We start from the raw sequence: 22863 nt of genomic DNA, 5'->3' as shown, positions 1-22863 counted from the left end.
GGACAGGACACAGGGAATTGGAGTGACCTGGTCCTTGGAAGGGGTGGAACGGGATGAGCTTTGAGGTCCCTTCCCACCACGGGAACCGATTCCCTCATTTCTCCCTCGTCTCAGGAAGGAGAATCCACAACTCCAGCTGGTGGCAAACACGGAGATGGAAACGCAGGGAAGCCAAAACCCGGGATTGTGGAGCGGCTCCAACCTCTCCCAGGCTTTCCTGGGACGCCAGGAATTCAGGCAGAGCCGCGGATAAACTCAGGGTAAGTCCTTTTTTTATCTCCACCCACCGACACATCGACCTGGAAAATGAAACCCGTTCACAAACAACACGACGTCAACACCACTGAACGCTTCGCTCCGCGGGAAAAGGGCCGGGAAAACATCGGGAATGGGGCCGTTACAGTCACGGGAAGTCACGGAGGGCCTCGAGGGAACCCCCTGGAACCGAAGTGCTGCCATTCCCAGCCGGCCCGGGCCGAGGGCACAGCCCCGACCCACACGGACACGCTCCCGTTCCCGGGGGGGAAGAGGCTCCGGAGCAGCTCCGGCTTCCGCACATGCTCCAAAGGAAAAAATCTCCTACAAAGCCACCTAAAAAAAAAACAAGAGACCGCACGAAACTAGCGACTAAACGTGGAGATTCCGTAAAAAAAAAAAAAAAAAAAAAATTCCTCTAGTTCCCAAAAAAAAAACCCCCCAGAAAAACGAAACCAAACCCCAAATCACTTTTCCAGGGAAGAGGCTCCCCCGGCTACGCGGGATCGGCGGGACGAGAACGGAAAACATTTCACGGACACGGCGGGATCCGGAACGTCCAACTGGGATCCGGAACATCCAACACACACACGTCGGGTCCTTCCCCCGGCATCGGGTTCATTCCACGGCCTCGGGGCCTTCCTCGCTTCCCTCCTCCTCCTCCTCCTCCTCCTGCTCCTGTTGCTCCTCCGGCTGCTGCTCCCCTTCCCCCGGGAGAGCTCCCTCTGGATCCTCTGGATTCGGGGAGTTCCGCTCCGGCTCCGTCTGCGCCCGGCGCTCCCGCTCTGTCTCTGTCCCCTCTTTTTTGGGATTCTCCTCTCCCTCCCCCTCTTTTTCGGGATTCTCCTCCGGATCCTTGTTTTCCTCCTCCCCGTTCCGCTCCTCGGGGTTGTTTTCCTCCTCCTCCGGGTTCTCCTCCTCCTCCTCCTCCGGGTTCTCCTCCTCGTCCTTGTTCTCCTCCTCCGCTCCTCCCTCGGCATTCCCGGCTCCTCCTTCTCCTTCCTCGTGCTCCTCCTTCTCCTCCGGATCATCCGTGAAGGGATTCTCGCCCTGGGAAGGGGAGACAAACATTCGTCTGCCGGAGGAACCCGGGAATTCACACCTCCCACGGAACTGGGAAATGAGCAGCTCCCGGAGCAGCTGCTGCCGCCTCCGGAACGCAGATCCGAGCGAAACGTGGGATGCTGGGACGGAATTCCGCCCTCTGAGGGGCTGGGATGGAATTCCCAGAGGAAGCTGTGGCTGCTCCATCCCTGGGAGTGTCCCAGGAGCCACCTGGGCCACGGAAGGTGTCCCTGCCCTTGGAATGAGGTGGGAATGGGATGATCCTTAAGGCCCCTCCCCACCCAAACCATTCCATAATTCCAGGATTCTGGAGCCCCTCTGCTCTGGAGAGCTGGGAATGTTCACCTGGAGCAGGGAAGGCTCCAGGGAGACCTTCCAGAACATTCCAGGGGAGCTGGAGAGGGACTTGGGATAAGGGACGGAGGGACAGGACACAGGGAATGGCTTCCCCTTGGAAAAGGGGGGATTTACACGGAATTTGGGAAGGAATCCCTGACTGGGAGGGTGGTGAGAGGCTGGGATGGAATTCCCAGAGGAGCTGTGGCTGCTCCATCCCTGGGAGTGTCCCAGGAGCCACCTGGGCCATGGAAGGGGTCCCTGCCCTTGGAATTAGATGGGATGGGATGGGATGGGATGGGATGGGATGATCCTTAAGGTCTCTTCCCACCCAAACCATTCCATAATTCCAGGATTCTGGAACCCCTCTGCTCTGGAGCCAGGTTGGGAGAGCTGGGAATGTTCACCTGGAGCAGGGACCTTCCAGAACATTCCAGGGGCTCCAGGGGAGCTGGAGAGGGGACTTGGGATAAGGGACGGAGGGACAGGGCACAGGGAATGGCTTCCCCTTGGAAAAGGGGGGATTTACACGGAATTTGGGAAGGAATCCTTGACTGGGAGGGTGGCGAGAGGCTGGGATGGAATTCCCAGAGGAGCTGTGGCTGCTCCATCCCTGGGAGTGTCCCAGGAGCCACCTGGGCCATGGAAGGGGTCCCTGCCCTTGGAATTAGATGGGATGGGATGGGATGGGATGGGACGGAATGGGATGGGATGGGATGGGATGGGATGGGATGGGATGGGATGGATGGGATGGGATGGGATGGGATGGATGGGATGGGATGGGACGGGATGGGATGGGATGGGATGGGATGGGATGGATGGGATGGGATGGGATGGAATGGGATGGAATGGGACGGGATGGGATGGGATGGGAAGAGATGGATGGGATGGGATGGGATGGATGGGATGGGATGGGATGGGATGGGATGGGATGGGATGGATGGGATGGGATGAGATGGGATGGGATGGGATGGGATGGGATGGGATGGGATGGGATGGGATGGGATGGGATGGGATGGGAAGGGATGGGATGATCCTTAAGGTCTCTTCCCACCCAAACCATCCCACGACTCCCAAGGTCAGCAGGGCCAAGCCCAAGGCTCCCCTTTCCACAGGGAAACTCCGGGAATATCGACCCAGGATCCCCCCCCCCCTTCCCCAAAAAGCCTCCCCAGGAGCCCTCGGGGCTCGGCTCCCGCGGAATTCCGGCGGCAATTCCCGACTCCCCACCTTGAGGTACCGCTCCAGCTTCTTGCTGATGAGTTTGTTGTTGAGGATGCTCCGGGCCACCACCAGCGAGGATTTCTTGGATTGCTCCAGCATGGCCTGGGGGGGGGGGGGGGACCACACAGGGAGTCAATCCAGAGCCAAATCCCAGGGATCAGAGGGGTTTTTACACCGGGAAGAGCCGCCTGGGGAAAGGTGGGAATAACGGCAGCGCACCCGGGAGCGGGGAGGGATCAAAGGAAGGAGGGGGGGGGAAAGGCACAAAATTCCCCAGAGGAGGCGAGGAGGGAGATCCTGGGGGGCACAAATCCGGGGAAATTAAGGGAAGATTCCACGGGGAAAAAGGTTCTGGGGACACAAATCCGGGGAAATTAAGCGAAGATTCCATGGAAAAAAACGATTCTGGGGGGACAAATCTCTCAAAATTAAGTGAGGATTTTGGGGGAAAAAGATGCTGGGGACACAAATCCAGGGAAATTAAGTGATGATTTTGGGGGAAAAAGGTTCTGGGGACACAAATCCAGGAAAATTAAGTGAAGATTCCTTGGGAAAAAGGTTCTGGGGACACAAATCCATCAAAATTAAGCAAAGATTCCATGGAAAAAAACGATTCTGGGGGGACAAATCCCTCAAAATTAACTGAGGATTCTGTGGGAAAAAGATGCTGGGGACACAAATCCAGGGAAATTAAGTGAAGATTCCTTGGGAAAAAGGTTCTGGGGACACAAATCCCTCAAAATTAACTGAAGATTCCTGGGGAAAAAGGTTCTGGGGACACAAATCCCCCCAAATTCCCTGGAGATTCCCTGGCTGCAGCTCCCAGAGCCACAGGCCCAGCCCAGCCCAGGGCAGGGATCCCTCTCCCGGGATTTGGGAATCCCCTGGATCAGCTCTCCCAGGATTTGGGAATCCCCAGATCGGCCCCCCTGGGATTTGGGAATCCCCGGGATCAGCTCTCCCAGGATTTGGGAATCCCCAGATCGACTCTCCTGGGATTTGGGAATCCCCGGGATCGGCTCTCCCGGGATTTGGGAATCCCTGGATCATCCCCCCCGGGATTTGGGAATCCCCAGATCAGCTCTCCCAGGATTTGGGAATGCCCTGGATCAGCTCTCCCAGAATTTGGGAATCCCTGGGATCGGCTCTCCCAGGATTTGGGAATCCCCAGATTGGCTCTCCCGGGATTTGGGAATGCCCTGGATCATCCCCCCCCCGGGATTTGGGAAGCCCCAGATCAGCTCTCCCAGGATTTGGGAATCCCTGGATCAGCCCCCCCCTGGGATTTGGGAATCCCCTGGATTGGCTCTCCTGGGATTTGGGAATCCCCAGATCAGCTCTCCCAGGATTTGGGAATCCCCAGATCAGCTCTCCCGGGATTTGGGAATCCCTGGATCAGCTCTCCCAGGATTTGGGAATCCCCTGGATTGGCTCTCCTGGGATTTGGGAATCCCCAGATCAGCTCTCCCGGGATTTGGGAATCCCTGGGATCAGCTCTCCCAGGATTTGGGAATCCCCTGGATTGGTTCTCCCGGGATTTGGGAATCCCTGGATGATCCCCCCCGGGATTTGGGAATCCCTGGATGATCCCCCCCGGGATTTGGGAATGCCCTGGATCACCCCCCCCGGGATTTGGGAATGCCCTGGATCACCCCCCCCGGGATTTGGGAACGCCTGGATCACCCCCCCCGGGATTTGGGAACGCCTGGATCACCCCCCCCGGGATTTGGGAACGCCTGGCTGGGCTCACCCTGCGGTTGTGGTTGTGATCCAGGGATTTCAGGTGTTTCTGGATGGTTCCGAACTGCATGGGCAGGAACAGGTCGCAGGCGGCGCAATGAGCGGCCTCCACCTTCTTCAGGAAGTGCTCCATGCCCACCTCTGGAACGGGAGCACAGCGGGATTAACCGGGAACGGCCCGGGATTAACCAGGAACGGTCCGGGATTAACCGGGAACAAACTGGGATTAACTGGGAATGGCCCGGGATTAACCAGGAACAGCCCGGGATTAACCGGGAACGGCCTGGGATTAACCAGGAACAGACTGGGATTAAGTGGGAATGGTCCAAGATTAGCTGGGAACAGCCTGGGATTAACTGGGAATGGCCTGGGATTAACTGGGAACAGACTGGGATTAACTGGGAATGTCCTGGGATTAACTGGGAACAGACTGGGATTAACCGAGAACAGACTAGGATTAACCAGGAACAGCCTGGGATTAACCGGGAATGGCCCAGGATTAACTGGGAACAGACTGGGATTAACTGGGAATATCCTGGGATTAACTGGGAACAGACTGGGATTAACTGGGAATGTCCCGGGATTAACTGGGAACAGCCCAGAATTAACTGGGAATGGCCTGGGATTAACTGGGAACAGACTGGGATTAACTGGGAACAGACTGGGATTAACCGGGAATATCCTGGGATTTGGGTCCTGAACTCGCTCGGGGCCACTCCAACCTCCTGCCCTGGGATCCATCCAAACTCATTCCCTGGGATCCCTCCAAAATCATTCCCTGGGATCCCTCCACATCCATTCCCTGGGATCCCTCCACATCCATTCCCTGGGATCCCTCCACATCCATTCCTTGGGATCCCTCCACATCCATCCGCTGGGATCCCTCCACATCCATTCCCTGGGATCCCTCCACATCTATTCCCTGGGATCCCTCCACATCCATTCCCTGGGATCCCTCCACATCCATTCCCTGGGATCCCTCCACATCCATTCCCTGGGATCCCTCCACAATCATTCCCTGGGATCCCTCCACAGTCATTCCCTGGGATCCCTCCACATCCATTCCCTGGGATCCCTCCAAAATCATTCCCTGGGATCCCTCCACAATCATTCCCTGGGATCCCTCCAACCTTCTTTTCTGGGATCCCTCCACATTCATTCCTTGGGATCCCTCCAAAATCATTCCCTGGGATCCCTCCACATCCATTCCCGGGATCCCTCCACATCCATTCCCTGGGATCCCTCCACATCCATTCCCTGGGATCCCTCCACAGTCATTCCCTGGGATCCCTCCACATCCATTCCCTGGGATCCCTCCACAGTCATTCCCTGGGATCCCTCCCCCCCCCCCTCCCCAGGATTCCCGGGTTTTCCGGGTGTTCCCACCCTGGGTGAGATCCTGGTCCCTGTGGATCTGCTGGATCACGGCGTTGATGTCCTTGATCCCTTTCCGCCGCTCCTCCGTTTTCCTGGTTTTGTTGGCCACGTATTCCTGCAGGGAAGAGCTTCTCCTGGTTAATGCTTCCGGGGGTGGCCCCACCCCACAAATCCCAGGAATCCCCCCAGGGAGAAGGGGCAGGAATTCGGGATGCCAGGGAAGGAATGAAGGGGCAGAAGTTGGGATGGCAGGGAAGGAAAGAAGGGAAGTTGGGATCCCAGGGAAGGCAAGAAGGGAATTTGGGATGCCAGGGAAGGCAGGAAGGGAAGTTGGATCCCAGGGAAGGTAAGAAGGGAATTTGGGATTCCAGGGAAGGCAGGAAGGGAATTTGGGCTCCAGGGAAGGAATGAAGGGAATTTGGGATGCCAGGGAAGGCAGGAAGGGAATTTGGGATGGCAGGAAAGGCAGGAAGGGAATTTGGGATTCCAAGGAAGGAATGAAGGGAATTTGGGATCCCAGGGAAGGAATGAAGGGAATTTGGGCTGCCAGGGAAGGCAAGGAGGGAATTTGGGATCCCAGGGAAGGCAAGGAGGGAATTTGGGATCCCAGGGAAGGCAAGAAGGGGCAGGAATTTGGGCTCCAGGGAATTTGGGATCCCAGGGAAGGCAAGAAGGGACTTTGGGATTCCAGGGAAGGCAAGGAGGGAATTTGGGATCCCAGGGAAGGCAAGAAGGGGCAGGAATTTGGGCTCCAGGGACTTTGGGCTGGAGGGAAGGAATGAAGGGAATTTGGGATTGCAGGGAAGGCAAGGAGGGAATTTGGGATCCCAGGGAAGGCAAGGAGGGAATTTGGGATTCCAGGGAAGGCAAGAAGGGAATTTGGGATTCCAGGGAAGGCAAGAAGGGAATTTGGGATCCCAGGGAAGGCAAGAAGGGAATTTGGGATTCCAGGGAAGGAATGAAGGGAATTTGGGATCCCAGGAAATTCGGGATGCCAGGGAAGGAATGAAGGGAATTTGGGATTGCAGGGAAGGCAAGAAGGGACTTTGGGATCCCAGGGAAGGCAAGGAGGGAATTTGGGATCCCAGGGAAGGCAAGAAGGGGCAGGAATTTGGGCTCCAGGGACTTTGGGCTCCAGGGAAGGAATGAAGGGAATTTGGGATTGCAGGGAAGGTAAGAAGGGAATTTGGGATTCCAGGGAAGGCAAGGAGGGAATTTGGGATGCCAGGGAAGGAATGAAGGGAATTTGGGATCCCAGGGAATTTGGGATCCCAGGGAAGGCAAGAAGGGACTTTGGGATCCCAGGGAAGGCAAGGAGGGAATTTGGGATCCCAGGGAAGGCAAGGAGGGAATTTGGGATCCCAGGGAAGGCAAGAAGGGGCAGGAATTTGGGCTCCAGGGACTTTGGGCTCCAGGGAAGGAATGAAGGGAATTTGGGATTGCAGGGAAGGCAAGAAGGGAAGTTGGGATTCCAGGGAATTTGGGATCCCAGGGAAGACAAGGAGGGAATTTGGGATGCCAGGGAAGGAATGAAGGGAATTTGGGATCCCAGGGAATTTGGGATCCCAGGGAAGGCAAGGAGGGAATTTGGGATCCCAGGGAAGGCAAGAAGGGGCAGGAATTTGGGCTCCAGGGAATTTGGGATGCCAGGGAAGGCAAGAAGGGGCAGGAATTTGGGCTCCAGGGAATTTGGGATCCCAGGGAAGGCCAGAAGGGGCAGGAATTTGGGCTCCAGGGACTTTGGGCTGGAGGGAATGGGGGCTGGAGGCCTCGCCTGCAGGAACTCGGCCGTCTGCTGGGGCAGCTTCGTCCCCACGAAGTTGAAATGGTCGCGGTGGAATTTGCTCCCCAGGTGGGAGCTCATCTCATCCGCAAAGAACGAGCGGAACTTGCACAGGGAGCACACGAACTGGATCCTGCCGGGAAACGGGGATCCCACCAAAATATTCCCACCCAAACAGTCCCAGAGAAACAGTCCCAGAGAAATATTCCCAGAGAAACAGTCCCAGGAAAACAGTCCCAGAGAAACAGTCCCAGGAAAACAGTCCCAGAGAAACAGTCCCAGAGAAACAGTCCCAGTAAAATATTCCCAGAGAAACAGTCCCAGAGAAATATTCCCAGAGAAACAGTCCCAGGAAAACAGTCCCAGAGAAACAGTCCCAGGAAAACAGTCCCAGAGAAACAGTCCCAGGAAAACAGTCCCAGAGGAACATTCCCAGAGAAACATTCCCAGGAAAACAGTCCCAGAGAAACATTCCCAGAGAAACATTCCCAGAGAAACATTCCCAGAGAAACAGTCCCAGAGAAACAGTCCCAGAGAAATATTCCCAGAGAAACAGTCCCAGAGAAATAGTCCCAGAGAAACATTCCCAGAGAAACAGTCCCAGGAAAACAGTCCCAGAGAAATATTCCCAGAGAAATATTCCCAGAGAAACAGTCCCAGAGAAATATTCCCAGAGAAACAGTCCCAGAGAAACAGTCCCAGAGAAATATTCCCAGAGAAATATTCCCAGAGAAACAGTCCCAGAGAAACAGTCCCAGAGAAACAGTCCCACCCGGAAATAATCCTTAAAATAAGGAACTAAAAAGGGAAATAACTCTGAAAAAAAGGAAATGAAAAAGAAAAAAGAAAAGGAAATAAAAAAGGAAATAATCCCTAAAAAAGGAAATAAAAAAGGAACTAAAAAAGGAAATAATCCCTAAAAAAAGGAAATAAAAAAGGAACTAAAAAAGGAAATAATCCCTAAAAAAGGAACTAAAAAAGGAAATAATCCCTGAAAAAGGAAATAAAAAAGGAAATAAAAAAGGAAATAAAAAAGGAAATAATCCCTAAAAAAAAGAAATAAAAAAGGAACTAAAAAAGGAAATAATCCCTAAAAAAAAGAAATAAAAAAGGAAATAAAAAAGGAACTAAAAAAGGAACTAAAAAAGGAACTAAAAAAGGAAATAAAAAAGGAAATAATCCCTAAAAACAGGAACTAAAAAAGGAACTAAAAAAGGAAATAAAAAAGGAAATAATCCCTAAAAAAGGAACTAAAAAAGGAACTAAAAAAGGAACTAATCCCTAAAAAATGCCCCCTTCCCTAAGAAAGGCCCCATTCCCAAGGCAGCCGTCACCTCTCCACCATCCGATCCCGGTGCCGCTTCTTTTGCCGCTCCTGGTTTTTTTTCCCGGGCTGGAGTTTGGGTTTGCTGGGGCTGATTTCCTCGGGAATGCTCGGAGCTCCTGGGAAAAGGGCGATTCCAGAGGGATTGGGGGCTTGGCCCAGAAAAAAACCCCCAAACCAGAAGAAAAATTCCCGGATCCGAAGGGGATTCCAAAGGGATTCCAGAGGGGATTAAAAAGAATATTCCAAAGGATTCCAAGGGGATTCCAAAGGGGATTCCAAAGGGGATTCCAAAGGGGATTCCAAAGGGGATTCCAAAGGGATTCCAAAGGAGATTTCAAAGGGGATTCCAAAGGGGATTCCAAAGGGGATTCCAAAGGATTCCAAAGGAGATTCCAAAGGGATTCCAAAGGAGATTCCAAAGGGATTCCAAAGGATTCCAAAGGGGATTCCAAAGGGGATTCCAAAGGGATTCCAAAGGGGATTCCAAAGGGATTCCAAAGGGATTCCAAAGGAGATTCCAAAGGATTCCAAAGGGGATTTCAAAGGAGATTCCAAAGGGATTCCAGAGGGATTCCAGAGGGGATTAAAAAGAATATTCCAAAGGATTCCAAGGGGATTCCAAAGGGGATTCCAAAGGAGATTCCAAAGGGGATTCCAAAGGGGATTCCAAAGGGGATTGCAAAGGGGATTCCAAAGGGGATTCCCGGCCCTTCCTCCTTTAAGGAGGTTTTAATGACTAATTAGTGCCTCATTTGCTGGTTTAAGGACTAATTAGTGCCACATTTGCTGGTTTAAGGACTAATTAGTGACTCATTTGCTGCTTTAAGGACTAATTAGTGCCTCATTTGCCGGTTTAAGGCCTAATTAGTGCCTCATTTGCTGGTTTCAAGCCCCACCCCCTTGGAATTTTCAGCCTCCAAGTGAACGGGGATGGGAGGAGAAATTTGGGATCCGGGAAAAACCCCATTCCCGACGCGGATTTTTGGGAAAACCCCCATTCCCGACGCGGATTTTTTGGAAAAGCTCCATTCCTGATGCGGATTTTTGGGAAAAGTTCCATTCCCGACGCGGATTTTTGGGAAAACCCCCATTCCCGACACGGATTTTTGGGAAAAACTCCATTCCCGACGCGGATTTCTGGGAAAAACCCCATTCCCGACGCGGATTTTTGGGCAAGACCCCATTCCCGACGCGGATTTTTGGGAAAACCCCCATTCCCGACGCGGATTTTTGGGAAAAACCCCATTCCCGACGCGGATTTTTGGGAAAAACCCCATTCCCGACGCGGATTTTTGGGAAAAACCCCATTCCCGACGCGGATTTTTGGGAAAACCCCCATTCCCGACGCGGATTTTTGGGAAAAACCCCATTCCCGACGTGGATTTTTGGGAAAAGCTCCATTCCCGACGCGGATTTTTGGGAAAAACCCCATTCCCGACGCGGATTTTTGGGATGGAGGAGCTGCTGGAGCGTCCCAGGATCGGATTTGGGCACCAAGGAGCCACCAGGAGGTTTTTTCCCAGCCCTCTCCTGCTTTTCTTTGGGAATTGTGGCGCTTCTCCCGCTTCTCCAAGACGGAGAATTCCGTGTTTTCCAGCCCCCCCCCCAAAACAACTCCAAATCCAAGGCCCGGGCGGGGGCTCCGACCTGATTCCAGCAGCTCCCCCAAAAAACTTTGGGATCCTGCTCTTCCCCCGCGGGGATTTCCAGCCTTCCCTGATCCCGAGGGACGGGATTCACCGGGATTTCTCGGGATATCTCCCCTGGAATGTGGAGCTTGGGAGCCCGACCCCCAACTCACCTTTCTCGGAGTCTCTCCCTTCTTCATCCTCCCCTTCCTGAAAACACAACATTGGGAAGTCAAACCCCCCCCTGGAAGTTCTGGGAGCTGCTCCAGACCTTTCCCTGGGCACCATTTCCCCGGGATTCGGCCTCTCCCAACCCCGGAGCGCCGGGAAATCCAGGGAGCTGATTCCCACCCCAAAGTCCCTTGGAATCTTTCCTCACCCTCTGGATCCCTCCTTTCCCACCCCAAAGTCCCTTGGAATCTTTCCTTCCCCCTCTGGATCCCTGATTCCCACCCCAAAGTCCCTTGGAATCTTTCCTTACCCCTCGGGATCCCTGATTCCCACCCCAAAGTCCCTTGGAATCTTTCCTTACCCTCTGGATCCCTGATTCCCACCCCAAAGTCCCTTGGAATCTTTCCTTACCCTCTGGATCCCTGATTCCCACCCCAAAGTCCCTTGGAATCTTTCCTTACCCCTCTGGATCCCTCCTTTCCCACCCCAAAGTCCCTTGGAATCTTTCCTTACCCTCTGGATCCCTGATTCCCACCCCAAAGTCCCTTGGAATCTTTCCTTACCCTCTGGATCCCTCCTTTCCCACACCAAAGTCCCTTGGAATCTTTCCTTACCCTCTGGATCCCTGATTCCCACCCCAAAGTCCCTTGGAATCTTTCCTTACCCCTCGGGATCCCTGATTCCCACCCCAAAGTCCCTTGGAATCTTTCCTTACCCTCTGGATCCCTCCTTTCCCACACCAAAGTCCCTTGGAATCTTTCCTTACCCTCTGGATCCCTGATTCCCACCCCAAAGTCCCTTGGAATCTTTCCTTACCCTCTGGATCCCTGATTCCCACCCCAAAGTCCCTTGGAATCTTTCCTTACCCCTCTGGATCCCTGATTCCCACCCCAAAGTCCCTTGGAATCTTTCCTTACCCCTCGGGATCCCTGATTCCCACCCCAAAGTCCCTTGGAATCTTTCCTTACCCTCGGGATCCCTCCTTTCCCACCCCAAAGTCCCTTGGAATCTTTCCTTACCCTCTGGATCCCTGATTCCCACCCCAAAGTCCCTTGGAATCTTTCCTTACCTTCTGGATCCCTGATTCCCACCCCAAAGTCCCTTGGAATCTTTCCTTACCCCTCTGGATCCCTGATTCCCACCCCAAAGTCCCTTGGAATCTTTCCTTACCCCTCGGGATCCCTCCTTCTCCTCCTTGTCTCCCGACTCTCCTTCCGTGCCCTCCTCTGGAAGGAACAACACCCTGAGCACGGCGAGGCCCTTCCCGGCCCGGATCCATCCCAAAAACGGGGCCCCAAATCCCAGGTGACCCCAAATCCAGGCAGTGGGGGGTGTGTGTGTGTCCCCAAATCCCAGGTGACCCCAATGGGTGTGTGTGTGTGTCCCCAAATCCCAGGTGACCCCAATGGGGGTGTGTGTGTGTCCCCAAATCCCAGGTGACCCCAAATCCAGGCAGTGGGGGGTGTGTGTGTCCCCACATCCTGGGTGACCCCAAACCCAGGTAGTGGGGCCGTGGGTGTGTCCCCAAGTCCTGGGTGACCCCAAACCTGGGCAGTGGGGGGAGTGTGTGTCCCCAAATCCAGGCAGTGGGGGCCGTGTGTGTGTCCCCAAATCCCGGGTGACCCCAAATCCAGGCAGTGGGGGCCGTGTGTGTGTCCCCAAGTCCTGGGTGACCCCAAACCTGGGCAGTGGGGGCTGTGTGTGTCCCCAAATCCCAGGTGACCCCAAATCCAGGCAGTGGGGGCCGTGTGTGTGTCCCCAAGTCCTGGGTGACCCCAAACCTGGGCAGTGGGGGCTGTGTGTGTCCCCAAATCCAGGCAGTGGGGGCCGTGTGTGTGTCCCCAAATCCCAGGTGACCCCAAATCCAGGCAGTGGGGCCGTGTGTGTGTCCCCAAATCCCCAAACCCAGGCAGTGGGGCCGTGTTTGTGTCCCCAAATCCCAGGTGACCCCAACGGGGCCCGTGTTTGTGTCCCCCCCCTCTGCCCTCACCGTTGTCCGAGTCGGAATTGTCGGATCCGTCGGTCTTGGCGACTTTTCCGTCGGGCTCCTCGGAGCTGCTCGGCTGCTTCCGCTTCCTGGCCCCCGGATCCCGCCGGAGCTTCTTCCTCTGCAGCTGGGAGAGGGCACAGAGGATCAGGGAATCAGGGAATCAGGGAATGTCCCCGGCTGGGAGGGGGATCATCCAGTCCAGTCCCTGCCCAAAATCCCACCGTGTGTCCAAGAGTCTCATCCAAACGCTCCCTGAGCTCGAAAATCTTGGGATATCCTGATTTGAAAAGGACCCACAGGGATCATCAAGTCCAATCCCTGCCCAGGACCCCCCAAAATCCCACCAAGCGCCCGAGAGCCTCATCCAAACACTCCCTGAGCTCGAAAATCTTGGGATATCCTGAGTTGGAAGGGACCCACAAGGATCAAGTCCAAACACCCTCCCAGCTCTAAAATCATGGAATATCCCCAGTGGGAAGGGATCCACAAGGATCATCCAGTCCAATCCCTGCCCAGGACACCCCAAAATCCCACCAAGTGCCCGAGAGCCTCATCCAAACACTCCCTGAGCTCGAAAATCTTGGGATATCCTGGGTTGGAAGGGATCCATGAGGATCATCCAGTCCAGTCCCTGCCCAAAATCCCACCAAGTGCCCAAGAGCCTCATCCAAATGCTCCCTGAGCTCTAAAATAGTGGAATATCCCCAGTTGGAAGAGATCCATGAGGATCATCCAGTCCAATCCCTGCCCAGGACACCCCAAAATTCCAACAAGTGCCTGGGAGTGTTGTCCAAACGCCCCCCGGGCTCTAAAGTGATGGAATATCCTGATTTGGAAGGGACCCACAAGGATCATCCAGTCCAAACACTCCCTGAGCTCCAAAATCATGGAATATCCCCAGTGGGAAGGGATCTACAAGGATCATCCAGTCCAATCTCTGCCCAGGACACCCCAAAATCCCACCGTGTGTCCGAGACCCTCATCCAAACACTCCCTGAGCTCTAAAATCATGGGATATCCTGATTTGGAAAGGACCCACAAGGATCATCCAGTCCAGTCCCTGCCCAGGACACCCCAAAATCCCACCAAGTGCCCGAGAGCCTCGTCCAAACACTCCCTGAGCTCTAAAATCTTGGGATATCCTGAGTTGGAAGGGACCCACAAGGATCAAGTCCAAACACCCTCCCAGCTCTAAAATCATGGAATATCCCCAGTGGGAAGGGATCCACAAGGATCATCCAGTGCAATCCCTGCCCAGGACATCCCAAAATCCCACCAAGTGCCCAAGAGCCTCATCCAAACGCCTCCTGAGCTCTAAAATGGTGGAATATCCTGAGTTGGAAGAGATCCATGAGGATCATCCAGTCCAATCCCTGCCCAGGACACCCCAAAATTCCAACAAGTGCCTGGGAGTGTTGTCCAAACTCTCCCTGAGCTCTAAAATCTTGGGATATCCTGAGTTGGAAGGGACCCACAGGGATCATCCAGTCCAAACACCCTCCCAGCTCTAAAATCATGGAATACCCCCAGTGGGAAGGGATCTACAAGGATCATCCAGTGCAATCCCTGCCCAGGACACCCCAAAATCCCACCATGTGTCCAAGAGCCTTGTCCAAACGCTCCTTGAGCAACAAAGTCATGGAATATCCCCAGTTGGAAGGGATCCATGAGGATTGTCCAGTCTAATCCCTGCCCAAAATCCCACCAAGTGCCCAAGAGCCTCATCCAAACGCTCCCTGAGCTCTAAAATGGTGGAATATCCTGAGTTGGAAGAGATCCATGAGGATCATCCAGTCCAATCCCTGCCCAGGACACCCCAAAATCCCACCGTGTGTCCGAGACCCTCATCCAAACGCTCCCTGAGCTCTAAAATCATGGGATATCCTGATTTGGAAAGGACCCACAAGGATCATCCAGTCCAGTCCCTGCCCAGGACACCCCAAAATCCCACCAAGTGCCCGAGAGCCTCGTCCAAACTCCGAGCTCAAAAATCTGAAGCCCCTCCCCACAGGGGATGATCCGAGCTGGGCCAACACCCCCCCTATAAAACCCCGCTCACCATAAAATCCCAATCCCACATTTTCCAGCTCCTCTTCATCCTCCCCCCTCCATAGCACCCGGAATTATGGATCTGGAGGGAATTCTGAAGCCCTTCCCCACAGGGGATGATCTGAGCTGGGCCCACACCCCCCCTATAAAACCCCGCTCACCATAAAATCCCAATCCCACATTTTCCAGCTCCTCTTCATCCTCCCCCCCTCCATAACACCCGGAATTATGGATTTGGAGGGAATTCTCAAGCCCTTCCCCGCTGGGGCCGAGCCGAGCGGGGCCGACTCACCTTAAAATCCCAATCCCACATTTTCCAGTTCCTTTTCATCCTACCTCCATAATACAGGGAATTATGGATTTGTGGGGAATTCTCACGCCCCTCCCCACACGGGATGAGCCAAGCTGACACCCCCCTATAAACCCTCATTCACCTCAAAATCCCAATCCCACATTTTCCAGTTCCTCTTCATCCTCCCCCCTCTGTAGCACCCGGAATTATGGATTTGGAGGGAATTCTGAAGCCCTTCCCCACAGGGGATGAGCCGAGCTGGGCCCACCCCCCCCCCATAAACCCTCACTCACCTCAAAATCCCAATCCCACATTTTCCAGTTCCTCTTCATCCTCCCCCCTCTGTAGCACCCGGAATTATGGATTTGGAGGGAATTCTGAAGCCCCTCCCCACAGGGGATGAGCCGAGCTGGGTCGACTCACCTTAAAATCCCAATCCCACATTTTCCAGTTCCTCTTCATCCTCCCCCCCTCCATAACACCCGGAATTATGGATTTGGAGGGAATTCTCAAGCCCTTCCCCGCTGGGGCCGAGCCGAGCGGGGCCGACTCACCTTAAAATCCCAATCCCACATTTTCCAGTTCCTTTTCATCCTACCTCCATAATACAGGGAATTATGGATTTGTGGGGAATTCTCAAGCCCCTCCCCACTAGGGATGAGCCAAGCTGACACCCCCCTATAAACCCTCACTCACCTCAAAATCCCAATCCCACATTTTCCAGTTCCTTTTCATCCTACCTCCATAATACAGGGAATTATGGATTTGTGGGGAATTCTCACGCCCCTCCCCACACGGGATGAGCCAAGATGACACCCCCCTATAAACCCTCATTCACCTCAAAATCCCAATCCCACATTTTCCAGTTCCTCTTCATCCTCCCCCCTCTGTAGCACCCGGAATTATGGATTTGGAGGGAATTCTGAAGCCCCTCCCCGCCGGGGCCGAGCCGAGCGGGGCCGACTCACCTTAAAATCCCAATCCCACATTTTCCAGTTCCTCTTCACCCTCTGCCTGACCATCCCTCCTCCGTAGCGGGCGTTGCCGGGGAAGCCCCTGGCGTTGGCGGGGAAGGCCCCGGGCTCGGGGGGCAGGATGTTGTGGGAGAAGAGGGAGGGCAGGCGTTTGGGCCCGCGGGGCTCGTGCCAGGCCCCGCGCCCGGGGAAGGGCCCCGAGGGCCGCCCGTCCCGGCCCCAGCCCTGCCCGCGCTGCCCGAAGCCGTCCCGCGCCCGGCCCGGGAACTGTTCCCGCCGCGCCCCGGGGAAGGGCTCGTAGGGGCCCTCGTAGGCGCCGTCGTTGTCCTGCTCCGACTCCGTGTAGTCGTGGTAGTCGTTGTAGTCGTTGTAGTCGTTGTAGTCGTTGTAGTCGTTGTAGTCGTTGTAATCATTGTAGTCGTTGTAATCGTTGTAATCGTTGTAGTCGTTGTAGTCGTTGTAGTCGTTGTAGTCGTTGTAGTCGTTGTAGTCGTAGCCCGGTCGATACAGGTCGCGGTCGTTCAGGGAGGACCTGGAGTCGTAGGACTCGTAGGGGTCGTACCTGCAGGAGAAACAGCCCTGAGACCCCACGGGATCGGGGAATGGTTTGGGTTGGAGGGATCGCCAACCATCAACCCACCACTGTGCTCACCCCTGAGTCATGTTCCCAGGTGAGATCTCACGGGATCGTGGAATGGTTTGGGTTGGAGGGATCTCCAACCATCAATCCGGCACGGCCATGGTCACCCCTGAGTCGTGTTCCCAGGTGAGATCTCACGGGATCGTGGAATGGTTTGGGTTGGAGGGATCTCCAACCATCAATCCGGCACGGCCATGGTCACCCCTGAGCCGTGTGCCCAGGTGAGATCCCACGGGATCGTGGAATGCTTTGGGTTGGAGGGATCTCCAACCATCAACCCGGCACCGCCATGGTCACCCCTGAGCCATGGTCCCGGGTAAGATCCCACGGGATCGTGGAATGGTTTGGGTTGGAGGGATCTCCAACCATCAACCCACCACTGTGCTCACCCCTGAGCCATGGTCCCAGGTGAGATCCCACGGAATCAGGGAATGGTTTGGGTTGGAAGGACCTCCAAGACCATCCAGTCCAACCATCTACCCACTACCACGGTCACCCCTGAGCCGTGTGCCCAGGTGAGATCCCACGGGATCGCGGAACGGGGTAGGTCAGAAGGATCTCCAACCATCCACCCACCACCGTGGTCACCCCTGAGCCGTGTTCCCAGGTGAGATCCCACGGGATCGTGGAATGCTTTGGGTTGGAGGGACCTCCAAGACCATCCAGTCCAACCATCCACCCACCACCGTGGTCACCCCTAAGCTGTGGCCCCAGGTGAGATTCCACAGGATCATGGAATGGTTTGGGTTGAAGGGACCTCCAAGACCATCCAGTCCAACCATCCACCCACCACCGTGCTCACCCCTGAGTCATGGCCCCAGGTGAGATCCCACGGGATCATGGAATGGTTTGGGTTGGAGGGATCTCCAACCATCAACCTGACACCACCATGGTCACCTCGGAGCCGTGTCCCCAGGTGAGATTCCATGGGATCAGGGAAGGGTTTGGGTTGGAAGGATCTCCAACCATCAACCCACCACCGTGGTCACCCCTGAGCCACGTCCCCAGGTGAGATCCCACGGGATCATGGAATGGTTTGGGTTGGAAGGATCTCCAACCATCTACCCACCACCGTGCTCACCCCTGAGCCGTGTTCCCAGGTGAGATCCCACGGGATCGTGGAATGGTTTGGGTTGGAAGGATCTCCAACCATCAACCCGGCACCGTGGTCACCCCTGAGTCGTGTCCCCAGGTGAGATCCCATGGGATCATGGAATGGTTTGGGTTGGAGGGATCTCCAACCATCAACCCACCACCGTGTTCACTCCTGAGCCGTGTTCCCAGGTGAGATCCCACGGGATCATGGAATGGTTTGGGCTGGAGAAGGGAATTCTTTCAGCCTTTTAACATTCCCGTTCTATTCCCAACCGGCGGCTGGAGCAGCAGATCCGAGGGGAGAAGCCCAGAGTGAGGTTTGGGGGGGATGAAAATCCGGGAATAACTCAAGGAGCCCTTCCCAGGGTACATAAAACCCCCCCGAGGGACCAAATCAAATCACTTCGATTCAATAACACGGACGGATCATTCCAGGGGCAGCTCCCACACGTCATTCCAGAGGAGCTTCAGCCCTTGGAAAGCGCTGGAACGGGATAAAAACCCATTCATCAGCATTTCCTATGGAATTTCGCTCCGGTGGTTTTTTTTTTCTCCACTCCTTTAAACCCCCCCCCCAGAAACACCAAGTTCTGGCTCAAAACTCGCGGGGCACGTCCAAAAATAAGGAATTTTGGGGAGAAAACACCCTGATTCGAGGACTTCCATGTTAATGGTGGGATTGTTATCCCAGCAAACACCCCCTAATTCCAACCGACGCCGGGAACGCCGCGAGCCCCGGATTCAGGACGGGGTTTATTTGGGGGGTTTTTTTGGGGGAGACAGGGGTGAAAAATCGGCGTAAAATCCGATTTTCCAGCCGGGAAAGGCGGGAAGGGGGGGGGTTGGGACTCACCTGTCCCCGACGGCTCCGTAGCGTCCCCCCGGCATCCCCTCGGAATCCGGGTGGGATCCCACGTCCGGCCGCTGGCTCATCTTCCCGAGGCCGTCGCCGCTCTCGGGGGCGGCGTCGGCGTCGGAGTTGCCCATTTCCCAGGAGTTGGCGGCGGCGGCGCCGTAGCCGTAACCCCCCGGGTTGTCCTGCCCGTAGCCGTAGCCATAGTTGTAGCCCTCGTAACCTGGAGCGACGGGAAGAGCCGGGAAGAGCCGGGAAGGGCCGGGAGTCGGGATCGTTCCCGGCCGCGGTTCCGCTCGAAGCCAAAATTATTAAAAAAAAAACCCCAACAAACCCAATTTTCTGGTTCATTCACCCGGGATTTTCAACCTTTGAGCTCACAAAGGTTTTAGGGAACGATTTCCTCGTACAGATCCCAAAAAAAACACCCCAGGCAGAGCCTCCATCCGACGGCTCCGGATGGGAATAACTGGGATGGGAACAACTGGGATGGGAATAACTGGGATGGGAACAACCACAGATGGGAATAACTGGGATGGGAATAACTGGGATGGGAATAACTGGGATGGGAATAACCACGGATGGGAATAACTGGGATGGGAATAACTGGGATGGGAATAACCATGGATGGGAATAACTGGGATGGGAATAACTGGGATGGGAATAACTGGGGTGGGAATAACTGGGATGGGAATAACTGGGATGGGAATAACCACAGATGGGAATAACTGGGATGGGAATAACCACGGATGGGAATAACTGGGATGGGAATAACCATGGGAATAACTCCAGGAAAACCTCCGGAGAGGGAGGGAGGAACATCCCGCACTTGCCTCTGCTCGTGCCCGAATTCCAGTCTCCATAACCTAGAAAAGAGCCCAAAGGAATCAGGGACAGTCCCAGAGCCCCAAATCCAGCAGTTTTCCACCCAGGAATCAGCCCTCTGCTGTCGCCCCAGCCCCACAAAAGCACCTTTGGGAAGAGTTTCCAGGGCTGAGGATTTTGGGAGCGGAGGGGAAACGACGGGAAAAGCCCAATTCCTGCCTAAAATGGGGGAATCAGGACACTCTGGGGAAGTTTTATCCCGTTCCTGCCCTCCCAGGACCGACATTCCCGTGCCCTGTCCCGGCTCTCCTCGTCCTGTGACGTTCCCTGGAGGCTCCTGGTGGGATTTTGTCCTTAATTAGCGGCCCCTCATCACAAAAATGAACGAATTAATTAATTTCCCCTCTCTTTCCCCCCAAAGGGTCACCACTCCAGCCTCAGCCAAGCATTCCCATGGGATACTGAGGTGAATCCCTGCCCCAGGGGAAGAGAGGCCGCTCCAGGAGCCAGAAAGGGAATAAAAATGGCAAAATAAAGGGGGGAAAAAAGGTCAGATGACACTAAATGGCCACAGAGGGGAGGGACAGGTGGGGGTTGGGGTGGAACTGGGGGGGGTGAGTGGAACTGGAGTGGGAAAGAAATCCAGGATCTGGTAGGAATTGGAGTTGGGTCTGTCCTGGTCCCATCAGGAGTTGGGTCTGTCCTGGTCCCCTAAGGAATTGAGTCTGTCCTTGTCCCAGGTCTCCTCAGGAACTGGATCAATCCCTGTCCCTGGTCCCCTCAGGAACTGGATCAATCCCTGTCCCTGATCCCCTCAGGAACTGGATCAATCCCTGTCCCAGGTCCCCTCAGGAGCTGGGTCTGTCCCTGACCCTGATCCCATCAGGAACTGGATCAATCCCTGTCCCTGATCCCATCAGGAACTGGATCAATCCCTGTCCCAGGTCTCCTCAGGAACTGGATCAATCCCCGTCCCTGGTCCCATCAGGAACTGGATCAATCCTTGTCCCAGGTCTCCTCAGGAACTGGATCAATCCCTGTCCCTGATCCCATCAGGAACTGGATCAATCCCTGTCCCTGGTCCCATCAGGAACTGGATCAATCCCTGTCCCTGATCCCATCAGGAACTGGATCAATCCCTGTCCCAGGTCCCATCAGGAACTGGATCTATCCCTGTCCCTGGTCCCATCAGGAATCGGGTCTGTCCTTGTCCCAAGTCCATCAGGGATTGGGTCTGTCCCAGTCTCACCAGGAATCAGGTCTATCCCTGTCCCAGGTCTCCTCAGGAACTGGATCTATCCCTGTCCCTGATCCCATCAGGAACTGGATCTATCCCTGTCCCTGATCCCATCAGGAACTGGATCTATCCCTGTCCCTGATCCCATCAGGAACTGGATCTATCCCTGTCCCTGTCCCCTCAGGAATTGGGTCTGTGCTGTTCCCACCAGGAATTGGGTCTGTCCCATCAGGAACTGGGTCTGTCCGTGTCCCATTCCCATCAGGAATTGGGTCTGTCCCATCAGGAATTGGGTCTGTGCTGTTCCCACCAGGAGCTGGGTCTGTCCCTGTCCCATTCCCATCAGGAATTGGGTCTGTCCCACCAGGAATTGGGTCTGTCCTGTTCTCATCAGGAGCTGGGTCTGTTCCTGTCCCTGTCCCCTCAGGAATTGGGTCTGTGCTGTTCCCACCAGGAATTGGGTCTGTCCCATCAGGAATTGGGTCTGTTCCTGTCCCATTCCCACCAGGAATTGGGTCTGTCCTGTTCCCATCAGGAACTGGGTCTGTCCCTGTCCCATTCCCACCAGGAGCTGGGTCTGTCCCTGACCCATTCCCACCAGGAATTGGGTCTGTCCTGTTCCCATCAAGAGCTGGGTCTGTCCCTGTCCCCTCAGGAATTGGGTCTGTCCCATCAGGAATCGGGTCTGTCCCTGTCCCATTCCCACCAGGAATTGGGTCTGTCCTGTTCCCATCAAGAGCTGGGTCTGTCCCTGTCCCCTCAGGAATTGGGTCTGTCCCATCAGGAATCGGGTCTGTCCCTGTCCCATTCCCACCAGGAATTGGGTCTGTCCTGTTCCCATCAAGAGCTGGGTCTGTCCCTGTCCCCTCAGGAATTGGGTCTGTCCCACCAGGAATTGGGTCTGTCCCTGTCCCATTCCCATCAGGAGCTGGGTCTGTCCCTGTCCCATTCCCATCAGGAGCTGGGTCTGTCCCTGTCCCAGCCCCGGTCAGAACCGGGAGGGACCGGACGGTGCTCGGAGGCTCCTCCCGGGCCGCGCTGACCCCGGGCCGGGGCTCGGCTCCATCCCCAGCCCTCCGTGTCCCTCACGGTCCCCGCGGTCACGGACACCCCCGGCCCCTCCCCGGTCCTGACCCCCCCCAGCCCCTCAGAGACCCCCGCGGGGTCCCGGTCACCCTCAGCCCCTCAGGGCCCCCTCCGTGTCCTCCACACCCCCAGTGTCCCCCCGGCCCCTCACGGCCCGCCGGGTCCCGCTCCCTCCCCCGCCGCCTCACGGACACCCCCGGGGCCGCTGCCGCCCCGTCCCCCGCCGTGCCGCGGACACCCCCGACCCCCCCGTCCCCTCAGAGCCCCCGCCATGTCCCGGTGCCCCCCCCGGTCCCTCACGGTCCCCCCCGGTGTCCTCCCCCCCCCCCTCACCGTAGCTCATGATGGCGGCGCCGCCTCCTTCTTCCCGGGTGGTAACGGCGTCGTGCGGGCCCCGCCCCCGCGCTCCCATTGGCCGCGCCGCCCCGCCTCCCCCGCGCTCATTGGCCCGCGGCCCGCGCCGCGCGAATCGCGCCCCCCATTGGCGGGCGGTGGCTGTCGCTCACCGCGCCTCCCGCTGGGCGATTGGCGGACGCGGATGTCAGCTGACGAGTGGGCGAGGCCGCCGCGGCTCCGCTCTTGTGATTGGCCGGCGTGGGGGCGGGCTGAGCCGGCTTAGGACCAATAGCGCGGGAGACGCGACCTCTGTCGCTGGCCACGCCCCCACCGGCAGCAGCGCCGGTTCCCATTGGCTGGTGGTGCGGAGACCACGCCCCGCGGGCGGAGCGCGCGGGGGCGCCCCCACGTGGAGCCCGGGGAAGGGCGGGGTCACCCACCTGTGTCACGTGTGTCACGTGTGTGTCACGTGTGTGTCACGTGTGTCACCTGTATCACGTGTGTGACACGTGTGGTGGGGGACACACGAGGGACCCCTCCACGTGTGTCACCCGTGGGTGTGGCCATCATGGGGCGTGCC

At 55.9% G+C, this 22863-nt stretch overlaps 1 protein-coding gene across 1 annotated transcript; it reads right to left on the bottom strand.

The window, feature by feature from the left end:
* Positions 1-250: 250 nt before the first annotated feature.
* AKAP8L (A-kinase anchoring protein 8 like) lies at positions 251-22345 on the bottom strand. The gene is made up of 13 exons (XM_032677337.1): positions 22281-22345; positions 19633-19665; positions 18800-19022; positions 16206-16773; positions 12897-13020; positions 12077-12132; positions 10909-10945; positions 9115-9223; positions 7772-7913; positions 6007-6112; positions 4631-4761; positions 2887-2982; positions 251-1305 (listed from the first exon to the last, which is right to left on the bottom strand). The coding sequence occupies exons 1-13, from the start codon at positions 22288-22290 to the stop codon at positions 874-876; spliced, it is 2067 nt and encodes a 688-aa protein (XP_032533228.1). The 5' UTR covers positions 22291-22345; the 3' UTR covers positions 251-873.
* Between the last annotated feature and the right edge of the window lie 518 nt (positions 22346-22863).

The sequence above is a fragment of the Chiroxiphia lanceolata genome, unplaced genomic scaffold (genome assembly GCF_009829145.1).
Source record: "Chiroxiphia lanceolata isolate bChiLan1 unplaced genomic scaffold, bChiLan1.pri scaffold_49_arrow_ctg1, whole genome shotgun sequence".
In the NCBI taxonomy this organism is placed as follows: Eukaryota; Metazoa; Chordata; class Aves; order Passeriformes; family Pipridae; genus Chiroxiphia; species Chiroxiphia lanceolata.
Note: the sequence above shows the minus strand (reverse complement) of the source record. Positions and strands in the feature narration are given on the sequence as shown.